The sequence below is a fragment of the Hypanus sabinus genome, chromosome 10, assembly GCF_030144855.1.
Source record: "Hypanus sabinus isolate sHypSab1 chromosome 10, sHypSab1.hap1, whole genome shotgun sequence".
In the NCBI taxonomy this organism is placed as follows: domain Eukaryota; kingdom Metazoa; phylum Chordata; class Chondrichthyes; order Myliobatiformes; family Dasyatidae; genus Hypanus; species Hypanus sabinus.
The window spans coordinates 85,255,728-85,281,879 of record NC_082715.1 but is presented as its reverse complement, the minus strand read 5'-3'; the positions used below and the strand labels follow the sequence as shown (position 1 = coordinate 85,281,879).

Below are 26,152 nucleotides of genomic sequence, written 5' to 3'. Positions count from 1 at the left end.
TCTGGTCATATGGAAGGAGTCTGGTACAGTTTGATTGGATTGTGTTCAGGGACTGAACTGCTGCCCCAGACCCTGTTCACAATGGTGCTGGAAGGTTTCCTCTTTGCACACCCCTGGAACATTTTGCTTCATCAGCCTTCACAACCTGCCACTACAGGACTGCATCATTTTAGCCGCATCTGCCTGACCTTGCCCCATGTCCATCATCTCCCACAGATGGCTAGAAAGCTGACAGCAGGAAATATGCAATGTATTAAGCTACAGAGCTGAAAAACAAGGCAAGCTGTTAAATGGCTCTTTGTGCTTCATTTAGAACCAATCTTTCCCCATGGTTTTCCACTCAGTAGTGCTTTGTTTCCAACATCTCATCAATCTGAACTTACCCACCTCTCTTTGTTGGTACTGTATCATTAATCTTGTTTCCTTTATTTCTAAAGATGGTAAAATGACTTTAAATCATACGGTGAAAAAAAGGTACCAATAGATTTTTCCAAAGGTATAATCTCTCTACACGATGCTGTCAGACTGTCAATCCAGCTCTACAAAGGAATTAAACAGCATGATGGAAAGAGTTCACCAATTAGTTTCTGAAGAAACAGCGGCTCTGGTAATTTCTCCTGGCTGTGGTGTCAATGAGATTGGACCAGGACAGGCTGTTGGTGATGTACACTGCCAGGAACTTGAAACTTCCAGCACTCTTGATCTCAGCACCATTGATGAAAACAGCAGATAGTGCACTACCCCACTTTCTGAAGTAGCTCTTTTGTTTTGCCGGCATCAAGGGAAAGGTGGTTGCCATGCCAACGTATCTCCATCCTGTACCCTGACATATTGTTCTTTGCAACATAGCCCACTATGGCGATAACATCTGCAAATTTATAGATGAAGTTAGAGCAGAACCTGACCTTGTTGAGGGTAGAGAAGGGGGCTGAGGATGTAGCCTTTTGCGGCACCAGTATTGAAAGTAATCATGACAGAGGTATTGCTGCCCAGCCATACTGACTGTGGTCTGTTGATCAGAAATTCAAGGACCCATTTGTTTTCGGAAGGATGTTAGTGAACCACAGGGCTGCTTATGACATGGGTTATTTATTCTGAGACTGGTTTTGGTTCCAGTTTCTAACTGCATTAAAATTATATTTCCCTTCTGCCATGGTGGGATTCAATCACATGTCTCTAGATCAATAGTTCAGAATTGTAGGGCAGTGGTTGCTGCTGTTGCTTCACAGCCGCAGGGTCTTGAGTTCATTTCTGACCTCAGTTCTTGTCAGTGCAGTGCCTGCATTTTCTCTCTGGGACCGCACGAGTTTTCATCTGTCTCACCAAATGACAAAGGTATGCAGGTAGGATTATGGCAACTACGAATTACACCTGAATGTATGTAAGAGGCAAAAGAGTAAAAAAAAAGATTATCAGAGTCCAGGGAGGAAAAAGCTTCAAGAAAAGAAGGGGAAGGGGCGGGAGGGTTGCAAAGTGTGATTAAAAGGATCTGACGTATGCCCAGGAGGACAAATAACCTCTTCCTGTGTGATAGCAAGTTTAAGATAAGAAAATCCAGCACTACTCTGGTAACTTAGCAATATTCCCACACCTCTCCAATGGTGCTATCTTTGGTGGATTATCGTCCTAAAGTGTATATACATATTTATTTAGCAGTACAGCACAAAACAGGCTCAGCTGGTCACAGTGTCTAGCAAACTCCCTATTTAACCCTAGCCTAATCACAGGACAATTTACAATAATCAATTAACTTACTAACCAGTATGCCTTTGGACCATGGGAGGAAACCAGAGCACCCGGAGGAAACCTATGTGCTCACAAGGAAAATGAACAAACTCCTTGGAGACAGCATTAGAATTAAACTCTGAGCTCCGACGCCCTGTTTTGTAGTCTGAAACACAGTAAGTTGCCTACATTCAGCTTTCAACTTACTTCCAAACCATTGTGAGCTGTTAAAGGAAATGGACAATAAAAATATCCATTAAACAAAATAACATACACTGTCTTGTTTAAAGGCAGCTGATGCTTTAAATAAAGAGTAGGTTTTAAAGTGCAGAAGAAGCTTTGTAGGATTTGTCACATATACCTGTAGGGGTTCTATTCCTTCCTGACAGAGATAGCAAATTGTATAAGATTCAATTAGAAAATGTAATTGTGGTAGTAACTCCACTGATTCTGAATATAAAAGACTCTCTGAACATTTCAGCGACACAGATTTGTAATTCATATATTTTATATTGATTCAGGGCAGTAAATTTGATTTAGAAAATTTAATACACCTTATTTGAACAGTGCCGTTTGTTCTGAGTAGTGGCCTCACACAGGCTATGAATAATTGGAGGGTTTACATTTTCTAAACTCTTGAGGTCACTAAAATTCCACTTACACGTTTATTAAGAATATGATTTACTGGCCAGTATTCATCTACTCTACAGAACCTTTTTGCCTATGAAAGAATTAATAATGGTTTATTTTAACAGTACTATTTTCTGTAATTTCAGAAAACCAGCCCAGAGCAAAATGCCGTCCATGCTGAAAAATCTCCCTTCCTCCTACACATCCTCCCTCATTTCTTTATTTTTTTTCCCTTGGGTCCAAAATAGCAAAATTATCCATGCAGCCCTTTATGAAAGCTTCCATTACCAAAAAAAAACAAAGAGTAGTCCTTTAACTGAAAGCAGTTTGTAGGCGGATAGCTTCACGTCGACACGTGTTGCTGTTAGGGAATGGTTTTCTCTCCTTTTCATTATCAGTATGGTTATGTCTTTCCATCAATCCTTGCATTACATCATGCAGGGGAGAGTGTTCATTTGTATTGTTTCCAAGAATATGACCAAAGACATCTTGAAATATATTGTCTTTCTTTTGCAAAAATCAATAGATTCTATGTGTGTGAAGGACTTTGTTGAAAATGCTGTCCAGTCACTCCTCCAAGATGATAGTGAATCCTCCCTCAATATCTCCAGTTTGTTGTTTATAGGATTCAACAATTTATCTCTCTCATGTTTCTAATCTTACCTATGATCATAAACAATTTAGTAGTTTAGATTGCTGATTCAATACTCTTCACAAGATTCCTGTTTACAGAGGGTCCCACCAATTCAACCATAATTCTTGTACTGAGGAACATCTATTAGATAGTTTAGACCTGCTCAGTCAGTGTGAGCTGACTGGATATCAAGGTGTTCATGTAGATTGTTCATGCTAAAGAACCTGTCCTCTGTACTATACAAAGGACATCAGATTTCACCATATGCTGTGGAAGAATTAGATAGTAGAAAAGGAGGAGTCCTTTTGGCCTCCTGAGTTTGCACCACCTTGTAATTAGATCATAGCTAATCTGTTTGTTAACCTTAGACTTTCTGCCGAACTTCAAACCTATGAACAACCTGCTTTAAACATTCTATTTAATTTCTTAATTATGTGGGGTATTCATATGGTATTTTACTGTTTTTTTCATTCAAGGGCCCTCAGATCTCAGATCTTCATGTTTCACACTATTTTGCTCTTCTATGGGTCCTGACAAGGTGACTAACCATACTTTTCCTTCACGATTTTCATCAGTCATCTTTCTGCCTACTATTTAAATTAATTTTGTTGGCACTTTTTGTTTTATCGTGACAACTTTCCAACAAACTTTTTATCATAAACAAACTTGAATAAATTGCTTCTGAGTCTCTCATCTAATTTTATATTTTAAATACAAACTGAATATTATGATCATGCTTCCCCAGAAGATCATTTGTTAGAGATCATGAACCAATTCAGTTTTATGCTACATGAACAGATTCGAAAAAGCCAGTTCCCAGTTGGGTTCACAATGTATGTTACCAAGAAACTGTCTTAAATGCATTCCTTGAACTTATCATTAAGTTCATTGTTCCCAATCTATTTGAAGATTTAATGATCAGTACAGGAATTCATCCCTTTAAAAATATAGTTTAGTTTACAATTTGGAACACAAAATGGGCAGCAGTGGGATGTTTTCTGATAATTGCACAACATTCAAATCCATTTGTAAATGCAAAGCAAATGAAGCAGTCCATGCCTGCATGCAGCAAGAGGAAGTCATTATGCAGGCATGGATTGATAAACTGCAAGTAACATCCATATCAAGAAGATGTTCAGCAATGTCAGTCTTCAGCAAAAGAGAACTGATTAGCATTATTTGTTACATGTACAGAACAGCATTGAAACATGCAGTAAAATGCGCCATTTGTGTCAACAACCAACACAGATCTAGGATGTGTTGGGGGCAGTCTGCAAGTGTTGCCATGGTTCCAGCACCAACGTAGGATGCCCACAGCTTATTAACATGAACCCAAATGTCTTTAGAATGTGGGAGGAAACCAGAGCATCCAGAGGAAACCCCTGCAGCCATGAGGAGAACATACAAACTCCTTACAGATAATGTTGGGAATTAAACTTGGGTCACTGGCGCTCTAAAGCATTATGCTAATCATTATGAAACTGTGCCCCCTTTCTGGGAAAGGACATTGACCTTTGTTTCCTTATCCTACCAGTGGATCTGAACACTTTTGCAGCATCTTACCCCTGTTTTGAGATGTCTACAGTAGGTCATCCTAGGCTCAAAAATACGAAGGAGGTCAATGATCACTGCTGCCTATTGATCATCAGCTTTGTGCTGACTTTGAAGTCGTGTTTTTCCAAAACACTTTTCCTTGAACAGCTAAAGGCAGTGCTAGGGCATTGGTGATGATGATGAATTTCCTTGTCGATGCCTGCCTCTACTAAGAGGTGTCTCCAGGGGATGGAAGGTGATTCACATTTTCAAGTTAATGTTAAAGAAGGAGATCATGCCAACAAAACTTAAGTTTCAGTTAGTAAGTTAATCTTGCTGAAATATACCTACCGGCATCACCATTGTTATATTTGAGCTTCGTTTAGCATATATCTAGAGAAACACCATTTTAGAGTTGTTTTACAAAGTTTAGTGAGCTGCATCTACTGCTTTTATGTTATGTACTAACTTTGCTGAGTGTTCATGTGTTTAGTCCCTATGTGCGGATTAATACATACATTCTAGGTTTTTTGAAAATCTGAAAGAAAAACAAAAATTACAGATGCCCAAAATGTTCAGCAGGTTAAGCTGTATCTGTGAAGAGTCACGAAGTCCCTAACTTGGTTTTTGACTCTGTATGTTTTTTTTCCATTAGATGCTGCCTGACCTGCTGGGTGTTTGGAACATTTTCTGATTTAACTGGTGAAGAATCTTGTGACTTCTTCCCTTGATGTCTCTGAGTTCGCTTTCTGTCCTACTGTCCTGACCCTACGTCGACCCACAAATTCTTTCATTGCTTTTTGCTGCATTAACTTTAATAGCTGGTATTCTCACATAAGCCTTTTCATGGTTCTCTCTTTCATTCCGTTTTTTTTGGATTCTTCTTAGATTTTATCTCTCACTGAAACTTTGGTCACCAAAATGTGGCCTGACATCAATTAAAAATGATAAAATTAATATTTTAGCATTTTAAAATGCTGAAACTTTATACTATACATTAAAGATGCAAAAGCAGAGATGAAAGCTTATGCCTTTTTGTTTGCAATGATGTAGATTTCAATTTGAAACTATTTTGATTTAGATTTTTATCTTGGCATCTGCTTTTTGACATGATTGGTTTTGAAGTATCTCTACTAATGACATTCTTGTTTCTGGATGATGTGAGGACTTTGATTCATTTCTATTCTGTGAGATGTTTTCATTGTTTCAGTATTTTTGGTCATAGAACCTCGCAGATCAACCAGATGATGGAAAGTGGTGAAATTCTTCAGGTAATCACACATTCCCCTTCCTTTCACCTTGCAAATACTTCATCACCAACTCCATTTTCAAAGATGCTGTTGTGCTTCCTCCACACTTCCAGTCTGTGCATTCCAGATCACAACAGCTCAACAACAAAAGAAAAATTCTTCTTTTTTTATTGTCTATCTCATTCTATTGCTGATGTACGCTATTGGGGCTTAGCAAATTACCACACCAAAGAGAACAGAATAAAGTCTGTAGAAAGGTAGAGGCGTCTATAGGATGAATAAAGGAACCTTTGGAGACATGCTAGAAGCATGGGAAGATGAGCAAAGAGGTCAATAAAAATTACACACTTGACAGAATTATGAAAATCTTCACTTTGGACTGCAACATTAAAAAATTTAAAGTTTAAAGTAAACTTATTATCTAAGTATGTATATATTAGCACATACTGCCCTGAGATTCATTTTCTCATGTATACTCACATGTGATCAAAGAAATACAATAGAATCAATGAAAAACTACAAAGACTAACTAAACTGATGTGCAAAAGAAGAGCAACTTTGTAAATGCAAAAAGTAATACTAATAATAAATAAATCAGTACATAAGTAATAGACCAGATGATCATTAGCACACTTATGCCATTCAGCCCATCAAGTCTGCATCATGGCTGATTTATTAGCCCTCTTAATCCCATTCTCCTTCCTTCTTCTCAAAACGTTTGGTGCCTTTACTAATCAAGAGCCAATCAACATCCACTTTAGATATACCCAGTGACTTGGCCTCCACAACCACCTGTGGCAATGAATTCCACAGATTCACCACCTTCTGGCTAAAGAAATTCCTCTTCAATTTTCTGAGAACATGAGTTGTCAAGTCCTTAAATGTGAGTCCATAGGTTGTGACATCATTTCAGATTATTATGCAAAAGAATATCACTGGGAGCTCAAATGATCTTTAATATAAATGGGTATGTTACTTCTTTAATTATTCCCTGCAAGAATAGGTCTCTATTCATTGGAGCGTAGAAGGTTAAGGGGGGATTTGATCGAGGTATTTAAAATTTTGAGAGGGATAGATAGAGTTGACGTGAATAGGCTGTTTCCATTGAGAGAAGGGGAGATTCAAACGAGAGGACATGATTTGAGAGTTAGGGGTCAGAAGTTTAAGGGAAACACGAGGGGGTATTTCTTTACTCAGAGAGTGATAGCTGTGTGGAATGAGCTTCCTGTAGAAGTAGTAGAGGCCAGTGCAGTTGTGTCATTTAAGGTAAAATTGGATAGGTATATGGACAGGAAAGGAGTGGAGGGTTATGGGCTGAGTGCGGGTAGGTGGGACTAGGTGAGATTAAGAGTTCGGCACGGACTAGGAGGGCCGAGATGGCCTGTTTCCATGCTGTGATTGTTATATGGTTGTTATATGGTTATAAGAGAACCCATGTAACACTTTCTATAGAAATATATGTTTTCAGCCTTGGACATGTATGAGATAGACCTTCTGCTTCCACGGTATATTAAAGACAATTGTGTTTCTGTTACGCTTAAAAGTGTTAACACTGAAGTGGAATGCATCACTTACTTGTCCTTTTCCTCCAGTGGTCAGCACTTGTAACCTGTGGCAGTTGATTTAACTTCCCACCACAATAACAGCTCTCTTTCTGCACAGGCATCTCGCCTTCAATGACAGCCGTGTCATCAGAGAGATTCCCATGGCTACCTGCTGCTTCTATTGGAAGTACCACCGTTTTATCCTCAACGTTTGATCACAGTCTTGTACCACCACCGGAAAGCCAACCTCTCACGTCACCAAATCTCACAGGTACTGCCCACCGGTTCTTGTAATTTCTTCATGAATGTTGGCTCATTGTCACACAGTTGTATTGTCTTTTCCCCATCCAAAAATGCCTGCTTTCAGTGCAACACCATATCTTATGGTTGCCTTCATCACCTCTGCCTTCTCTTGATATTCCCTTGACCTCTTGTTTGGAAACTGGCTGCTGTGTGCTTTTCTGACATATTTGAAATCATGAGTTAATTTTAGCTGTTACAAGGGATGAATTGATCATTATACAGATTTGTTCTGTTTGCAGACATCTTGGGACTAAACAGTAGCTGTACAGTTGAGCACCAATTAGACCCCAGGATGTGGATTAACAGCTGTTAAAGTTTTTTTTTCATATTTTCATTGCTTTGCCTTTTATGGACATGTGTGAGAATGCAAAAAATCTTTGAAAGCAGGAATAATTAAAGGAAAGATATAAGTAGATTTCCAAAAAGTTCCCTGGATGTTGGAAATCTAAAGACAAAAAGAAAACCTGCAGATGTTAGAAATCTGAAATAAAAACAGAAAGTGCTCAGAGCACTCAGCATATCAGGCAGTGTCTGTGAAAAGAGAAACAGAGCCAATGTTTCAGGACAGTGACCCTATTTCAAAAGGGAAAGGGGGAATAAGAATCTTTACAGAGAAAATTTACAAGGGCATTGCAAGTACTTGAGGATGTGAGTTATGTTACTTTATTTATTGCAGTGTAGGAGAAGGTGAGGGAGATTTGAGAGAGGTAAACAAAATTATGGGAAGTATAGATAGGGTAAATGCAAGCAAGGTTGTCCCACTGAGGTGGAGTGAGTCTAGATCTAAAGGTCCTAGGTTAAGGATGAAAGGTGAAACATTTCTGGGAACTTCTTCATTCAGAGGATGTTGCAAGTGTCAAACAAGCTGGCAGTAGAAGTGGTGGATGCAGGCTTGATTGCAACATTTAAAAGAAGTATGGGTAAGTACATGGTCAGAAGGATATTGACAGCTATGGTCCAACTACTAATCTACAGGGTTAGGCAGAATAACAGTTTTGTCTGGACTAGATAGTTTGAAAGGCATGTTGCTCTGCTGTAGTGCTCTATGACTCACAAGTGTCACACAGCCTTGTGTTTGCAACAGATAACACAAACATTGGAATGTATTTAATCTATTTGATCATGCCTCATCTGATCATAGATGTTTCCTTTCATCCATCCCTCTCTATAACAATATCATGGGAGTAACCTTGGTTTAGACCATAGAGCATAGAACTCTCTATGACACTACAGGCCTTTCAGCCCATAATATTGCGCTGACCATGTAACCTACTCTAGAAACTGCCTAGAATTACCCTAGTGCCTAGCCCTCTATTTTTCTAAGCTTCATGTATCAATTTAAGAGTCTCTTAAAATACCCTCTGGTAACCACCTCTACCTCTGTTGCTGGCAGTGCATTCCTCACACCCACCACTCTCTGTGTGAAAAACTTACCTCTGACATTCCCCTTGTACCTACTTTCAAGCACTTTAAAACTATGCCCCCTTGTGTAAGTCATTTCAGCCCTGGGAAAAAGCCTCTGGCTATCCACATGATTAATGTCTCTCATCATCTTATACACCTCTTTTAGGTCATCTCACAACTTACATCACTCCAAGGAGAATAGGCCAAATTCACTCAACCTATTCTCATAAGGCATGCTCTCCAATCCAGGTAACATCCTTATAGATCTCATTTGCATTCTCTTTACTGTATCCACATCCTGCCTGTAGTGAGGTGAGCAGAACTGAACACAGCACTGTAAGTGGGGTCTAACTAAGGTCTTATATAGCAATAACATTACCTCATGGCTCTTGACCTCAGTCCCATGGTTGATGAAGGCTAACACACCATACACCTTCTTGACAACACTGTCGACCTGCACGTCAGCTTTGAGTGTCTCGTGGACACAGACTCCAAGATCTCACTGATCCTCCACACTGCAAAGGGTGTTACCATTAATATTACATTCTGTCTTCAAATTTGACCTACCAAAATGAACCACTTCACACTTGTCTGGGTTGAAGTCCATCTGCCACTTCTCAGCCCAGTTCTGACAATCCTGCAGACTATTCACAACACACCCAACTTTTGTGTCATCAGCAAACTTCCACTTCCTCATCCAGGTCATTTATAAAAATCACCAAGAGGTGGGGTCCCAGAACAAATTCCTATGGAACACCATTGGCCACCATCCTTCATGCAGAATACAAATCATCTGCATCTACTTTTTGCCTTCAGTGGGCAAGCCAATTATCGATCCACAAAGCAACGTCTCCCTAGATACCATGCCTCCTTACTTTCTGAATGAGCCTTGCATGGGGAACCTTATAAATGCCTTACTGAAATCCATATACACTACATCCATTGCTCTATCTTAATCAATGTGTTTTGTTGCAACCTCAAATAAATCAGTCAGGCTAGTAGGGTACAACCTACCCTTGACAAAGACATGCTGACTATCACATCAGATTATGTCTCTCCAAATGCTCATAAATCCTGCCTCTCAGAATCTTTTCCAACAACTTGCCCATCACTGAAGTAAGACTCAGTGGTCTATAATCTCCTGAGTTATCTCTACTCCCTTTCTTGAACAAGGGAACAACATTTGCAACCTTCCAATCCTCTGGTACTTCTCCCATCCCTATCGATAATGCAAAGATCATCACTATCTCCTCAGCAATCTTTTGCTGAGCAAAAGCTCAGCAATCTCCTCCCTCACTTCCTACACCAGCTTGGGAAATAACTTGTCCAGTCCCAGCAACTTATCTCACGTAATACCTTTCAAAAGCTTCAGCACGCTATCGGGACTATGGAGATAGGGAAGTTTGAAACTGAAGTAGCATCAGCAAGATAGAAAATGCTGGTGAAGCCAGTGGGGAAATTCCAAAATCACACAGAGAAATATCGGTAGGGAACATCTCTGCCATACCCAGACTAATAACCAATATCCTAAAGAAATTTGTTTCAGTCCAAAGGAATAATTCATTTTTACTCAATGCAATGTTCTTTGTATAAATATGAAACCCTATTAGGAATTAGCTGTAGTTTTCTGCTGTTTTTCACAAATGCAAAACTGAGAGAAAGTTTAAGTTCCAAATTCATCAACATGTAGTAAGATGAGGTACTCATCCGGCGAAACGCCTTTTCCAAAAGCTCCCTCCTAGAATGTGCTTCTTGTTGTTTAGTCATTTAGTCGAGTCCGACTCTTCGTGACCTCATTGACCTACGGTCCATTGAGTTTTCATGACAAGATACGGAAGTAAATTGCCAGGTCTTTCTTCAGCACAGATATTGCTGCTGCCCAGGTTAGGAACTGCCTGGGTTTGAACTCAGGACCATCTGCCTTAAAGTCCAATACTGATGCCACTACACCACCAACCAGCCCTAGAATGTGCTATAGGGCTATTAGACAAAAACCTAACACCATATTAAAGGTTTCTTCAACCAGGCAGTTAATCTGCTCAATCATTCTGGTTAGCCCTCCCCAATCCCCTCTGTCCACTACCTCAGTCATTGCACACTAAATGTTTTAAACCACTTTTTCTAATGTTGTTTCATTATAAATACATGCTGGTATTTACGTATTGATGGACAATTTATTCCAAATCCATACTACTCTGACTTATTTTTATATAATTTATTCTTTATCATTTTTATAATTTATTCTTTATCATGTTTTCTACTGCATGTTGTGCCATTACACCACAGCAAATTCCTAATGTGTAAATATTATCACCATCATCATCATGTACCATGGCGTATGATATGGGTGATCATTGTCATTGACCAGGATTGTTCTTGGCAAATTTTTCTACAGAAGTAGTTTGCCGTTGCCTTCTTTTCTGCATAGTGTCTTTACAAGATAGGTGAAACCCAGCCATTATCAATATTTTCAGAAAGTGTCTACCTTGAGTCAGTGGTTGCATAACCTGGATTTGTAGTATGCACCAGATGCTCATATGATCATCCACACCTGCTCTCATGGTTTCACATGATCCTGATCAGGGGAGCTAATCAAGTGCTACACCTTGACTAAAGTGACCTGCAGGCTAGCAGAAGGAAATAGCGCCTTACATCTCCTTTCGTAGAGATGTATCTTCAACCCATCACCCAGTGTGTAATTCTATTTGGCAAATAAATTTGATTCTTGATATGTTCAAAGTATATGTGTTATCAATGTATGTATATGTCTCCATATATAAACCAGATTTTCATTTTCTTGCAGGCATACTCAATAGACCCAATAACTATAATGCAATCAATAAAAGACCATATCAAATGGGCAGACAACCTGTGTGCAAAAGCCAACAAATTGCACAAATAAAAAAAGCAAAAAGAGAAATAATACTAATACTAATAAATAACTAAGCAATAAATATTGAGAACATGAGATAAAGAGTCCCTGAAAGTGAATCTGTAGGTAGTGGGAACAGTTCAGTGATGGATTGAGTGAAGTTATCCCATTTGGTTCAAGAGTGATGGTTAATGATTAATAACTGTTCCTTAACATGGAATTGTGGAACCAAGGCTGCTGTATCTCCTCCCTGATGGCAGCAGCTAGACAAGATCATGTCCTGGGTGGTGGGGGTCTTTGAAGAATGACACTGTTTTCCAGTGACAGTGCTCCATGTAGATGTAATCAATAGTGGGAACATGGAAGAAGTTTTGCTACCAGAATGAAGGAAATACGTTGTGTGAACTTTAATTATAGCAAATAATTAGAAACATGGTCTGTCAAAAACCTGGAATAATGCTTAGAGAAGATAATACATGGGTTACAAGTGATAAAGGAGAAGAGAAATCTGGTTGGACTGAGCTTGCTTACAGAATGGTTGGCCAGGCCTCTGTATTCCTCTTCTTACCTATCCTGCTGCTAGGTCCAATTTTGGTCGACATTCTCCAGCTTGAATCCAACAATATGCACCAAGTGATGGCTGGTCATCGGATGTATCAATACAAAGCTTCCATCCCTGGAACGTCCTGACAGAGTTGACACAAGATAAAGTTGAGTCAAGCTCATTTTTCTGTATGTTTTATACTTCTTTTCATGTTATAGTTCATTAAAAAGCATAAAAATAATACAGATATTTTGAGCATTTCAATTGTCATACTTCAATCTTAGACTAAACTAGGTCAGAACATGCAGAATCTTCTTATTTTCCATTTCTGTCATTAGAAAGGTGCCGACACTTGTCTCTGCTTTCTGTGATTACCGTAACTATTCTCCAAGTGACATTTAATATACAATACACATTAAACTTGTCTGGACCTTCAGAAAAAACTAATCAAAATTAAAATGTTCATATACATAGGAAGTTTCAGATCTTCCACATGTGCCAAAGTGTTTTAAAACTAAATTTGTTCCTTGGAAGCTTAGTGATATTTTTAAACTGTGACAAGCCACAGTTGGTTTGTGTGTAGTGATTTCCCACTAAATGCATAAACACAAAGGATTCTGCAGAAGCTGGAAATCCAGAGTAACACACGCAAAATGCTTTAGGAACTCCGCAAGTCAGGCAACATCTAAGGGAAGAAATAAAGAGTCAACTTTTCAAGCGAAGACAATTCATTAACATTGCTGAATGGTCTCAGTCCAAAATGTCGACTCTTTATTCCTTTCCATTAGGTGCTGCCCAGACCAGCTGAGTTTCTCTAGCATTTTGTATGTGTCCCACTATCTGCAATTTGGGTAATGACCAGATAATCTATTTCAGTGAAGCTAGTAATGAACAACTGTTTACTGGAGTGCTGGGGTGGTGAGCTGGGAATAGTACATCTCTGAAATTTAAATAGAATAGTGTACCCAGCTGAGAGAGCAAAGGGCCCATTTGATACTCCATTCAGACATTTGTAATGGAATGAACAATGGTGCAGTTCATGCTAAGTCTGACATTGGACTGTCAGCCTAAATCATATGTTCTCAAGGACTTGAGCTTTCTCAAGCCAAGAGTTTTCTGCATCAAATTCAGAGTGGTGCTACTTGAATCAAGTGGGCATTTACCTCAATGCAATATGTTGGAAAACAAAGTCATTTTCCTTTGAACCACCATTGGATGCAAGGAACCAGGAAATTTGCAGTTATCAAGGAGAATTTCTGCACTTTTCAATAACAATAAACTGCCTCCATGTCATAATATCAACCATAACTTCTTGAAAGCACTCACATATTTCCTACATTATCACGGTGAATAGCATATTAACATGTACTTCTTGGAAGTAAGCTGCTGTGGGGCATTGTGAAGGGCACTTTTTACTTATTTTGTTCTATATTAAACCGTGACAGTCCTACAAGGTTAAAGACTCAAACTAACAAACAACAATATTCAGGCTGCTTATCAGGATAGATTCTAATCAAAACTCAGAACAGGGCTCCACTGCAGAACTGGCAGTGATGCAGATAGTTGAATGCTCTGGTGGTGGAACTGTTGCACAGAAGTGGAGTCTCTTCATGTAGGGAGTGTTTTAATACAGACTGCAAGGTCCTACAAATAAAAATATGTCCAGAAAATCTGTGTTCATGATTATAGACTGCAAGATAAATAAATCTCAGAATTCCAGAGAGAACATATATACAACATACAACACTGAGGTACAGTAGTTATGGGCAGCTAGCTACATGGCTCACAATACAATCAATGACTTCATTGGGTGCACTTGTACACCTGCTCGTTAATGAAAATATCTAATCAGTCGATTATGTGGCAGCAACTCAATTGTATAAAAGCAAGCAGACATGGTCAAGAGGTTCAATTGTTGTTCATACCAACACCAGAATGAGGAAGAAATGTGATATATGTGACTTTAACCATAGAATGAATGTTAGTGCCAGGTGGGATGGTTTAAATTTCTTAAAAACTGCTGATCTCTGGAATTTTCACGCAAAACAATCTCTGGAGTTCACAGAGAATGGTGCAAACAATAGTGGTGTGCAGAAGAGCACATCAGAATGCACAACACATTAATCATCAAGGTGGATAGGCTACAGAAGCTGAAGATCATGAACATACACTCCGTAGTTTATTATGGACATGTGGTACCTAAAATAGTTCTACAGAGTGTATTTTGCTGCCTCATAGTTCCACATCCTGGGTCCAATCCTGATTTCAGTCGCTGTCTGTGCAGAGTTTGTGTGTCCTCATGGTCATAGAGTACTACAGCATAAAGTACCAAAGAACAGAACCAGGCCCTTCAGCGCATCCCGTCATTGCCAACTGGATATTCTGCCTGCTTCCATCTACCTCACAGGCTTCCTTTAGGTGCACTGGTTGGTAAGTTCATTAGTCACTGGAAATTACCATAAATATTGGTGGGTGATTGGAGAATAAAGTGCTGGATGATGGCTGCAGAGATGATGGCCGAGGGACCTGTTTTGGAGATGTGTGAATCCATGACATCTGCTGTTCTTAACAATAGTATCATGGGAGCTTTTACGTGCACTAAAGGAAGAACCTTGACATTTTAAGAATGACAATACCAGATGAACAGAGGAAAGTTTAGGGGAGATGTCAGGGGTAGGTCTTTTACACAGAGAGTAGTAGGTGCCTGGAATTCACTGCCATGGTGATGGTGAAGGCAGATATATTAAGGACATTTCTAAGACTCTTAGATAGGATGCGAGGAAATTGGAGGGTTATGGGCTTTGTGGAAGGGAAAGGTTAGTTTGATTCTGGAGTAGGTTTATGGGCCAGAAGTTGGTATTGTGTCATAATGTTTTATGTTCTATGTTTCAAAGACACATAAGGTAATGTATTGATGCAAGTCTTTCAGTCTTTCTCCCCCATTGCGTAACAAAAAGATACGCAAGTATGCCTTCCAGCTCATGTCCACATACAGTGGTAGGCTTGAGCTGACCAGTACTGTCCCTCAGTGTTTTGCATTGATAGACCCATCCCCACTAGCACTATTACCCCAATGTTACACAGTGATAGACCCTTCCTCATAACTACTGTACCTCAGTGTTGTATATTGATTGACCCATTCCCACCAAAGCAAAAGCTGTAAGCAAAAACACAAGAAAGTTTATTTGTATAGCACTTTTCAAACACAAGGCAATTCAAAGTGCTTTACATAGAATAAGATATAAAATCCAAGTATCAAATTTCAGACAATATATATGAGAATAAAATCACAAAAAATCGATATGATAAATTGGAGATTCTAATTAAAAGTACAGCAAAAAGAAAAGTTTTAAGCCCCGATTTAGAAGAGCTTCAAGTTGCAGCAGATTTCAGATTGTCTAAAATATTATTCCAGATATGTGGAGCATAGCAACTAAAAGTTGCTTCACCATGTTTAGTTTTGACCCTGGGGATGATAACCAGACCCGCCCCAGGCGCCCTGAGAGCTCGGGAAGGATCTTAGTGCAGCAGGAGATCAGAGATGTATTTTGGCCCAAGAACATTCAGTGCTTTAGAGTAATATTTTAAAGTCAATCCTCCGATGGGCAGGAAGCCGATGTAGTGATCTGAGAACTGGAGCGATAGGTTCTACTTTCTTGGTCTCAGTGAGGACTCTAGCAGCAGTGTTCTGAATGAGCTGCAGCTGTCTGAGGGAGTTTTTTTTAGAGACCTTTGAAAACGGCATTAAGTAATCAAGCCTACTAAAAATAAATGCATGGGTGAGTGCTTCTAGACCCTGCTGAAACATAAGCCCTTTAACTCTTGTTATATTTTTAAGATGGCTGTAGGCTGACTTTGTAATTGTCTTAATGTGGTAGTTAAAACTTAAGTCAGATTCCATCATAACAACAAGGTTTTTGGTCTGTAACGACAGGGATTCTAAGTGAGTACTGATTTTTAATCGTTCTTTTTTGGCACCAAAAACAATTATTTCAGTGTTCTCTTGTTGTGCCTCAGTGCTGTATAGTGAAAGATTTGTCCCAACTAGTACTGTGAACTGGTATTGTACACAAACGGATCCATCTCCATCAGTAATGCACCCCAGTGTTTTACACAGACAAATCCTTCCCAGCCAGTACTGTACAGTGACAGACCTGTATAGGTCCCTGCCAGTTCTGCTCCCCAGATCTTATTTATACCCAACAGAACAGACATAGATTTTGATCCTTTGGTCCTGTGTCAGTTTCTCTGGATGTGTCCATCATTTGTTCCTTGATAATGGATAGTTGTATACCAGACATCTGTCCCTGTTTCCAGCTCCCATAAAATCCCTAGTACCATTCTTTTCTCAGGCTCACTCTGGCCTATGGTGCCAGTCCACACCCTAGACTGTGCTCCTTGATCAATCCTGGCATCAGATGAGACTCATGAACCAGGCAGAGAGCAGAGGAAGTTGAGATCTACCTCAATGTCTGCACAGTGGCTTTTGCTGATCACAACACAGCAGGGGTTTCATAGAGATAGTTGCACAGTGAACTTCAGCAGCTCCCCTGAGGGATTTGGGGTTCCTTCAGTACTGCTCCCTCTGTTTGTTAAATGAAAACATAGCATTCTGTGTCATAGTTGTACAGGGCAGATAATTTCAAGTTAGACTGCAATCTAATTAAGTCTTGGATTCTTTAATTAAAGAAGAATATGTCTGTCTTAGAAATTGCAAACAACGTTCACTTGCTTGAGTCTTGGGACAAGGAAATTTTCTAATAGGGAAATACTAATAGAATGGCCTGAACTCTCCACAGCTGAAATAATTTCCATTTAGACCATGCAACAATCTAACTGTCTTAAGTATACTTAATGAGGTCACTTCTACTACTACCATATGGGCAGAAAATTCTACAGATTCACTAGGGAAAATGTTTCCTTCTCATCTCTGTCCTAAATCTGCTCCCCTGAATCTTGAAGCCATATGCCTTATTTATCTCAGTTCTGATTAGCTTATTCTTTTCCTCCTAAATAAATTCCTCATCCCTAGAATCTAATAAACGAATCTTGGCTGCAGTTCTGCTAAGGCAGGTAAATCGTTCCTTAATTAAAAAGACTATGATTAAATGAAAGAAATAAAGACCAGCTACATGTATAGCCTTAATGGTGCCTGGTATAGTCAAAGCAGAAGTTCCTTATTCACATATTCCACCTTCCCTTGTAACACACACAAAATGTTAGAGGAACTCAGCAGGTCAGGCAGCATCTATGGAAAGGAATAAAGAGTCAACATTTTGGGCTGAGACATTTTATTAGGACATCCCTCTATTTCTCTTGTAATTACCTGCTTTACCTTTCCATGCAAACTTTTATATGTTTCTCCGGATGATGGGAGGATTGCTCCAATATGTAGGTACTAATATTCCTTTTCACCAAACCAAAAGAATTCTTACTTATGAGAGCGAACTGGGGGGAAGAGAACGGGAAGGAGTAATGATGGTTCTCCATTCTCTAGAAAAAGAACGAAGTGACTACGGGATTACAGAGAGATTGTGGCTCCCAATATAGTACAGAACACTGACAATGGAAATAACCAAACTACAGATCCTAGAACTCTGAAGTAAAAGGAGAAAATGCTGAGAACACTGAGTAGGTTACGCAGCATATGTGGAATAAGGAAAAAAGTTTATTGTTCAGGTCACCCATCTGGATTAATATAGTTTTTTACTCACTGATAACACTGCCTCATATGCATTGTCCCTTCTCTGACTTTCACTGCACAACTTTTACATGTGCATTTATTCATTTTCATTCTGTGCCCTCAATCTTTCAGACAGCTGTTTTCATCAATATGGCAATCCGCAACCTAGCTCGTCAGAATTTTTTTTCTTTGACCTATCTTCCATCCCATTCTCTTTGAAAGTTAAAACTTAAAGTTCTTTCTTTTTCCCGGTGTGACAGGAAAATTTAACTTGTATTTCTCTCTCCACAGATGCTGTCTGATCTGTTTGATGGGTAAAAAGGCCTGTGTTATTGCTTTGAAGTGCCGATAACCTCTTCTGAATTTGGCATTTTTCTTTTTGATGCTGGAGGATTATTTTTATTTGTGAATCTAATCAGAAGAAGCTTCCTGACAGAACGATATTTGTATTTTGCTTTCAAACTTGCCCGAGCTTTGGAAATGTCAGATTGCAAATCGCTACAACTATTAAGAAAACTCCAATTCACTGACCATTAGTTGAAAGAAAATAAATTCATCCTTTCCTGTGCATTCAACATAACAGATATTTTAAAAGGGAATATGTCACAGCTGAAAATGTCACAGTGTAAAATGCCAAGCAATGACAATAATTTTGGAACAAAATGCCCAAAAGTTTCCATCGGTGAAGAAAGAGTAACTCTTATTCTTGATTCTGTGCCAACAATTATTTAGTACATAGAATGTTGTTTTAACCTTTCATGAACTTACTGTTATTATTCAGCCAATAAACAATCTAACAGTACCAGTTTTGAAATTTCCATTTGACAGTTTTGACGGGAGAGCCTTTCAGATTTTCAGTAGCTTACGTGAAAGGAACAGCTCCTACATTTTTGTTATGCCAAAGTTTGACCTAGTCAATTGACTCCTTCTAATCATCTTTAACATTATAATCAGCTCACCCCTTAATTTTCAATAAGACTGCAGGATGAATTTTTAACTCAATAGTGTTCATGTGACAGAATTCACGTGGAGTATTGTGAGCCATTTTCGGCCCCTTATCTAAGAAAGAATGTGCTGAATTGGTGAGAATCCAGAAGTGGTTCACAAAAATTATCCCAGGAATGAAAAGGTTAACATATTAGGAGTATTTGGTGGCTCTGGGTCTGGGAGTTCAGAAGAATGATGGGGGATCTCATTGAAACCTATAGAATATTGAAAGGCCTAGATAGAGTGGATCTATCATCCTAAAGACAATGTTTTCAAAGTGATGGAGTCTAGGACCAGATGGCACAGACTCAGAATACGGGGATGAGCTTTTTGAACAGAGATGAGGAGGAATTTATTTAGCCAAATGGTAGTGAATCTGTGGAATTCATTGTCACAGATGGCCATGCAGACCAAGTCATTTGGTGTATTCAAAGCAGAGGTTGTTAGGTTCTTGATCAGTAAGGGCTTCAAAGGATACATGGAGAAGGCTGGAGAATGGGGTTGAGAGGGACAATAAACCAGTCATTATGGAATGATAGATCAGACTCGATATAGGCTGAATAGCCTAAATCTGCTCCTACTTCTTATGATGTGATGCTGTACAGTTCCCCATCCAATGCAAATTTGTATGGTTAGTGGCACACTGCCCAAAACAAATGCAATACAGAATCAATTTCTTACTCCTGACACAGACATTGGACTTGGGAGGAGTTGTACTGCTAATATACCTCAAAGAGAAAGTATTGGTCTTATTGACAAAATATGCCAGTCTGTTTCAATAGACAATAGACAATAGGTGCAGAAGTAGACCGTTCAGCCCTTCGAGCCTTCACCGCCATTCTGAGATCATGGCTGATCATCTACTATCAATACCCGGTTCCCGCCTTGTCCCCATATCCCTTGATTCCCCTATCCATAAGATACCTATCTAGCCCCTTCTTGAAAGCATCCAGAGAATTGGCCTCCATTGACTTCTGAGGCAGTGCATTCCACACCCCCACAACTCTCCGGGAGAAGAGGTTTTTCCTTAACTCTGTCCTAAGTGACCTACCCCTTATTCTCAAACCATGCCCTCTGGTACTGGACTCTCCCAGCATCTGGAACATATTTCATGCTTCTATCTTGTCCAATCCCTTAATAATCTTATATGTTGCAATCAGATCCCCTCTCAATCTCCTTAATTCCAGTATGTACAAGCCCAGTCTTTCTAACCTCTCTGTGTAAGACAGTCTGGACATTCCAGGAATTATCCTTGTGAATCTACGCTGCATTTCCTCTACAGCCAGGACGTCCTTCCTTAACCCTGGAGACCAAAACTGTACACAATACTCCAGGTGTGGTCTCACCAGGGCCCTGTACAAATGCAAAAGGATTTCCTTGCTCTTGTACTCAATTCCCTTTGTAATAAAGGCCAACATTCCATTAGCCTTTTTCACTGCCTGCTGCACTTGCTCATTCACCTTCAGTGACTGATGAACAAGGACTCCTAGATCTCTTTGTATTTCTCCCTTACCTAACTCTACACCGTTCAGATAATAATCTGCCTTCCTGTTCTTACTCCCAAAGTGGATAACCTCACACTTACTCACATTAAACGTCATCTGCCAAGTATCTGCCCACTCACCCAGCCTATCCAAGTCACCCTGAATTCTTTTAACATCCTCATCACATTACACTGTCACCCAGCTTAGTATCATCAGCAAACTTGCTGATGTTATTCTCAATGCCTTCATCTAAATCGTTGATGTAAATCGTAAACAGCTGTGATCCCAATACCGAGCCCTGTGGCACCCCACTAGTCACCACCTGCCATTCCGAGAAACACCCATTCACCGCTATCCTTTGCTTTCTATCTGCCAACCAGTTTTCTATCCATGTCAATATCTTCCCCCCAACGCCATGAGCTCTGATTTTACCCACCAATCTCCTATGTGGGACCTTATCAAATGCCTTCTGAAAATCGTGGTACACTACATCCACTGGATCTCCCTTGTCTAACTTCCTGGTTCCATCCTCGAAAAACTCCAATAGATTAGTCAAGCATGATTTGCCCTTGGTAAATCCATGCTGGCTCGGCCCAATCCTATCACTGCTAGCTGGATATGCCACTATTTCTTCTTTATTAATGGACTCTAGCATCTTCCCCACTACTGATGTTAGGCTGACAGGATGATAGTTCTCTGTTTTCTCCCTCCCTCCTTTCTTAAAAAGTGGGATAACATTAGCCATTCTCCAATCCTCAAGAACTGATTCTGAATCTAAGGAACATTGGAAAATGATTACCAATGCATCCACAATTTCCAGAGGCTCCTCCTTTAGTACCCTAGGATGCAGACCATCTGGACCTGGGGATTTGTTAGCCTTCAGTCCCATCAGTCTACTCATCACCGTTTCTTCCTAATATCAATCTGTTTCATTTCCTCTGTTACTCTGTGTCCTTGCCCATCCATACATCTGGGAGATTGCTTGTGTCTTCCCTAGTGAAGACAGATTTAAAGTACTTATTAAATTCTTCTGCCATTTCTCTGTTTCCCATAACAATTTCACCCAATTCATTCTTCAAGGGCCAACATTGTTCTTAACTATCTTCTTTCTCTTCACATACCTAAAAAAGCTTTTGCTATCCTCCTTAATATTCCTGGCTGGCTTGCGTTCGTACCTCATTTTTTCTCCCCGTATTGCCTTTTTGGTTAAGTTCTGTTGTTCCTTAAAAATTTCCCAATCATCTGTCTTCCCACTCACCTTAGCTCTGTCATACTTCCTTTTTTTTAATGCTATGCAATCTCTGACTTCTTTTGTCAACCACTGTGGCCCCTTTCCCCCCTTTGAATCCTTCCTTCTCCGGGGGATGAACTGATTTTGCACCTTGTGCATTATTCCCAAGAATACCTGCCATTGCTGTTCCACTGTCTTTTCTGCTAGGATATCCGTCCATTTTACTTTGGCCAGCTCCTCCCTCATGGCTCCATAGTCTCCTTTGTTCAACTGCAACACTGACACCTCCAATCTACCCTTATCCTTTTCAAATTGTAGATAAAAACTTATCATATTATGGTCACTACCTCCTAATGGCTCCTTTACTTAAAGATCGCTTATCAAATCCTGTTCATTACACAACACTAAATCCAGAATAGTCTTGTCCCGGGTCGGCTCTTGTACAAGCTGTTCCAAGAATGCATCCCGTAGGCACTCTACAAACTCCCTATCCTGGGGCCCAGCACCAAACTGATTCTCCCAGTTCACCTGCATGTTGAAATCCCCCATAACTACTGCGACATTACCTTTGCCACATGCCAATGTTAACTCCCTATTCAACTTGCACCTAATTTCCATGCTACTGTTTGGGGGCCTGTAGACAACACTCATTAAGGTCTTTTTGCCCTTACTGTTCCTCAGTTCTGTCCACACAGACTCTACTTCTCCTGATCCTATGTCCCCCCTTGCAAAGGACTGAATCTCATTCCTCACTAACAGGGCCACCCCACCCCCTCTGCCCACATTTCTGTCCCTACGATAGCACGTATACCCTTGTACATTCATTTCCCAGGTCTGATCTCCCTGCAGCCATGTCTCCGTTATCCCAACATCATAGTTACACATTCGCACCTGAGCTTTAAGCTCATCCGCCTTATTTCTGACACCGTGCATTCAGATATAGAATTTTTAGCCCATTTCTCCTCTCTCTGTTTAAATTGCTGCCTATTGTGCTTAACCCACTACGCAGGACCCCCCTCACTCATCCTACCCACATTGTTGGTCCCTACATGGACCACAACATCTGGGTTCTTGCCCTCCCTCTCGAGAATAACCTGAACCCGATCTGAGATGTTCCGGACCCCGGCACCAGGGAGGCAACATAGCATCCGAGACTCCCGATCTTACCCACAAAATCTCCTATCTGCCCCGCTGACTATAGAATCCCCTATCACTGACGCTCTCTTCTCTTCCCTCCTCCCCTTCCTAGTCGAGGGTCCAACCTCAGTGCCAGAGACAGGACCACTGCAACTTGTTCCTGGTAGGTCATCCCCACCAACAGTATCCAAAATGGTATACTTATTGTTGATTGGAACGGCCACAGGGGTGCTCTGCTCTCTCTACCTGCTCCCCCTGCCTCTCTTGACTGTCACACATTTGCCTACCTCCTGTCTTTTCAGTGTGACTACCTCCCGATAACTGTTATCTATCTCGTTCTCTGCCTCCCGAATGATCCGTAGTTCATCCAGCACCTGCTCCAATTCCCTAACTCGGTCTGATAGGAGCTGCAACTGGATGCACCTTTTGCAGGTGTGGTCATCAGGGACAACTGCGTTGACCCTGACCTCCCACATACTGCATACGGAGCACACCACTGCTCTAGCTGTCTCCCCCATTACTTGATCCCAGATTAGTCAGAATAAATGAAAAAAGTACCTATCGACCTTACCTTTTTTACCTCAGCAAGCACGTGCTCAGGCTCACTGATTTCCTCTCACTGAAGTCCCCTTGCGCCGAAGCCCGCTGAGCCAAAGCCCAGAACTCCACTGTCTGCACCAACACTGCCCGCTCCTAAAAGTGGGCTTCTTTTTAAACTCCATTTTATTTATTACCTTTTCAGCATTTACTGCCCATCTTTAATTGCCCTTAAACTGAGTGTCTTGCAAGACAATTTCAGAGAGCTTTGGTATTGTGTACAAATGAAACAGTATGCTGATTAGGTGAAAGTTTGTAACTAATCTCACAGCATACTACAGGTACTCGCTTCTCCTCTATGGACTATCACTATACTTCTTGCTGCCTCGGTAAAGCAGCCAATAAACCAAAGACACCACCCGATCTGGACATTCTCACTTCTCTTCTCTCCCATTGGGTCAGAGCTATAAAAGCCCCAAAGCATGTAGCACCACGTTCAAGGGCAGCTTCTATCCAACTGTTATTAGACCCTTGAATGGACCTCTTGTGCGATAAGATGAACTCTTAGCGTCATGATCTAGCTCAAAATGATCTTGCACTTTATTGGTTACTTGCACTGTACATTTTCAGTAGTTTTTACTCTTTTATTCTGGATTGTTATTGCTTTGCCTTATTCTAGCTCAATGCACCGTGTGGTGATTGGATCTGCATAGACAGTCTTCAAGACAAAATTTACATGTGACAACAGTAAGCTAATACGAATACATTGTACAATCAATGCTACATCCCCACCATTTCCCACACATCTCCTTTCAGCCATCATCCTGCTGCTATAATAAGGACAATGTACCCAAGGTCCCTATCTACCACCACATAAGCCTCTTTATCGAGAGCATCATTCTCTGCAATATCCGTTATGTACAACAGGATCACAATGTTTATTTTGATATATAAGAAATGGAATCCCACCATTAAGCACATCTTTCCCTACCACTACCCCCTCACTTTTTGCTGTCCATAAGGATTGCTCTCTACATGATCCCTTGACCACTCACCCCCCACTGATCTCTCTCCAAGAGCTAACCCCAAAGGATGTGCTTTACTTGCCCCTACACCTCCTCCCTCACCACCATTCACAGCCCCAAGCTGTCCTTCCAAATGAGGCAACACTCCACCTTCAGTCTGTTGGTGTCATTTACTATATATAGTGTGTTCCTAGTGCAGCCTCCTCTACAATAGTGTGACTCAACATAGATTGGTAGACTGCTTCATCGAGCACCTTTGCTCCACCTGCCACAGAAGCCGGGAGTTCCCAGTGACCACCCATTTCAATTTGACTTCCCATTCCCATACCTATGCGTCAGTCCATGGCCTCATTTATTGCCATGGTGAGTACACATTGGTTGGAGAGACAACACATCATGGGCAGCCTTCAATATGATTGCATGAAAGTCAATTTTTCTAACCTCCATTAATTTACCCCCTCTCTCCCTTCTCTTTTTTTTACCATTCTTCATTATGGATTCCTTCTAACACCTTCTCTTCTCCTCACTTGCCCATCACCTCCCTTTGGTTCCCTCCTCTTTTCTTTTCTTCCATTATCCACTGCCCTTCTTCTTCATCCTTAAACCTCTTCCACCAATCAGTTTCCTGCTTCTTACTTCATCCCACTTCTCACCCACCCACTTCATCCCTCACCTACTCTCACCTTACACCTACCAACATGCATTTGTCCCTCTCCACCCCTTCATCTTCTTATTTTGGCTTCTACACCCTTCTGTTCTAGTCTTGGTGAAGGGTTTTTGCTTGAAATGTCATCTGTTCATTTCCCTTCCTAGATGCTGCCTGACAAGCTGAGTGTTTTGTGGCATTTTCTGTTTTCTGTTCAGCTTTCCAGCAGCTGCAGTTCTTCAAATTTTCATTCGGTGTCTAATTTCATTCTGTCTTTGAATCACAGACTCAGGTGTCAGAAGGTTAATGTTGTTCAACGGAAGTGACCAATACGTATTCAGCGTTTTTGCCCAATCCCCACTATCCTCAGAACATCTCATTATGTTTCTCTTTCAATTGATAAACTAGATGTCCAATTTGCAGACAGATTTGAATAACAAGCAATAACTTTTCTTCAACACAGAAGATGCTTCATGGCAGTTTAATGTCATCTAAAACCAGATCATAAAACTATAAGCCCCAGGAGCAGAATTTAATCTGCTCTGCCATTCCATCATGGCTGATCTGTTGTTCCTGTCAACACCACTCTCCTGCTTTCTCCCTATAACCCTTAACATCTCCACTAATCAAGAAGCTAACAACCTCCACCTTGAATACCCAACGACTTGGCCTCCATAGCCATCTGTGCCATAGAGTTGAATGTTAGGATAGATTTTAAGTGCCCTAGCTTCTAAGGATGTTCTTAAGGGAAGAGAAACAAGGAGGGATGGAAATTTCACCTATGGTTACCCTTACCAAGGTAATGAAGTATTGGCTTTTACTATTCCAAACCTTTTAGCATTCATTCCTGCTCCAGTACTCACCCTAACAGCTACTTTTACTGCATCATTTAATTCCGTACTTGCACGCAATAGTTTGAGATTGTTAGTTTTAGCTTTGCTAGAAGTTTAGCAAATAATGTAAGGTGACACCTTATTGCAATA

General features: G+C 40.4%; 1 protein-coding gene across 1 annotated transcript in view; it reads left to right on the top strand.

The window, feature by feature from the left end:
* LOC132401336 (protein eyes shut homolog) overlaps positions 1–26,152 on the top strand; it is a 1,222,700-nt gene that overhangs the window by 879,296 nt on the left and 317,252 nt on the right. The window contains exon 25 of the mRNA XM_059983465.1: positions 7,435–7,587. Coding sequence (XP_059839448.1) covers positions 7,435–7,587 — 153 coding nt within the window. The remainder of the gene's footprint in view (positions 1–7,434; positions 7,588–26,152) is intronic.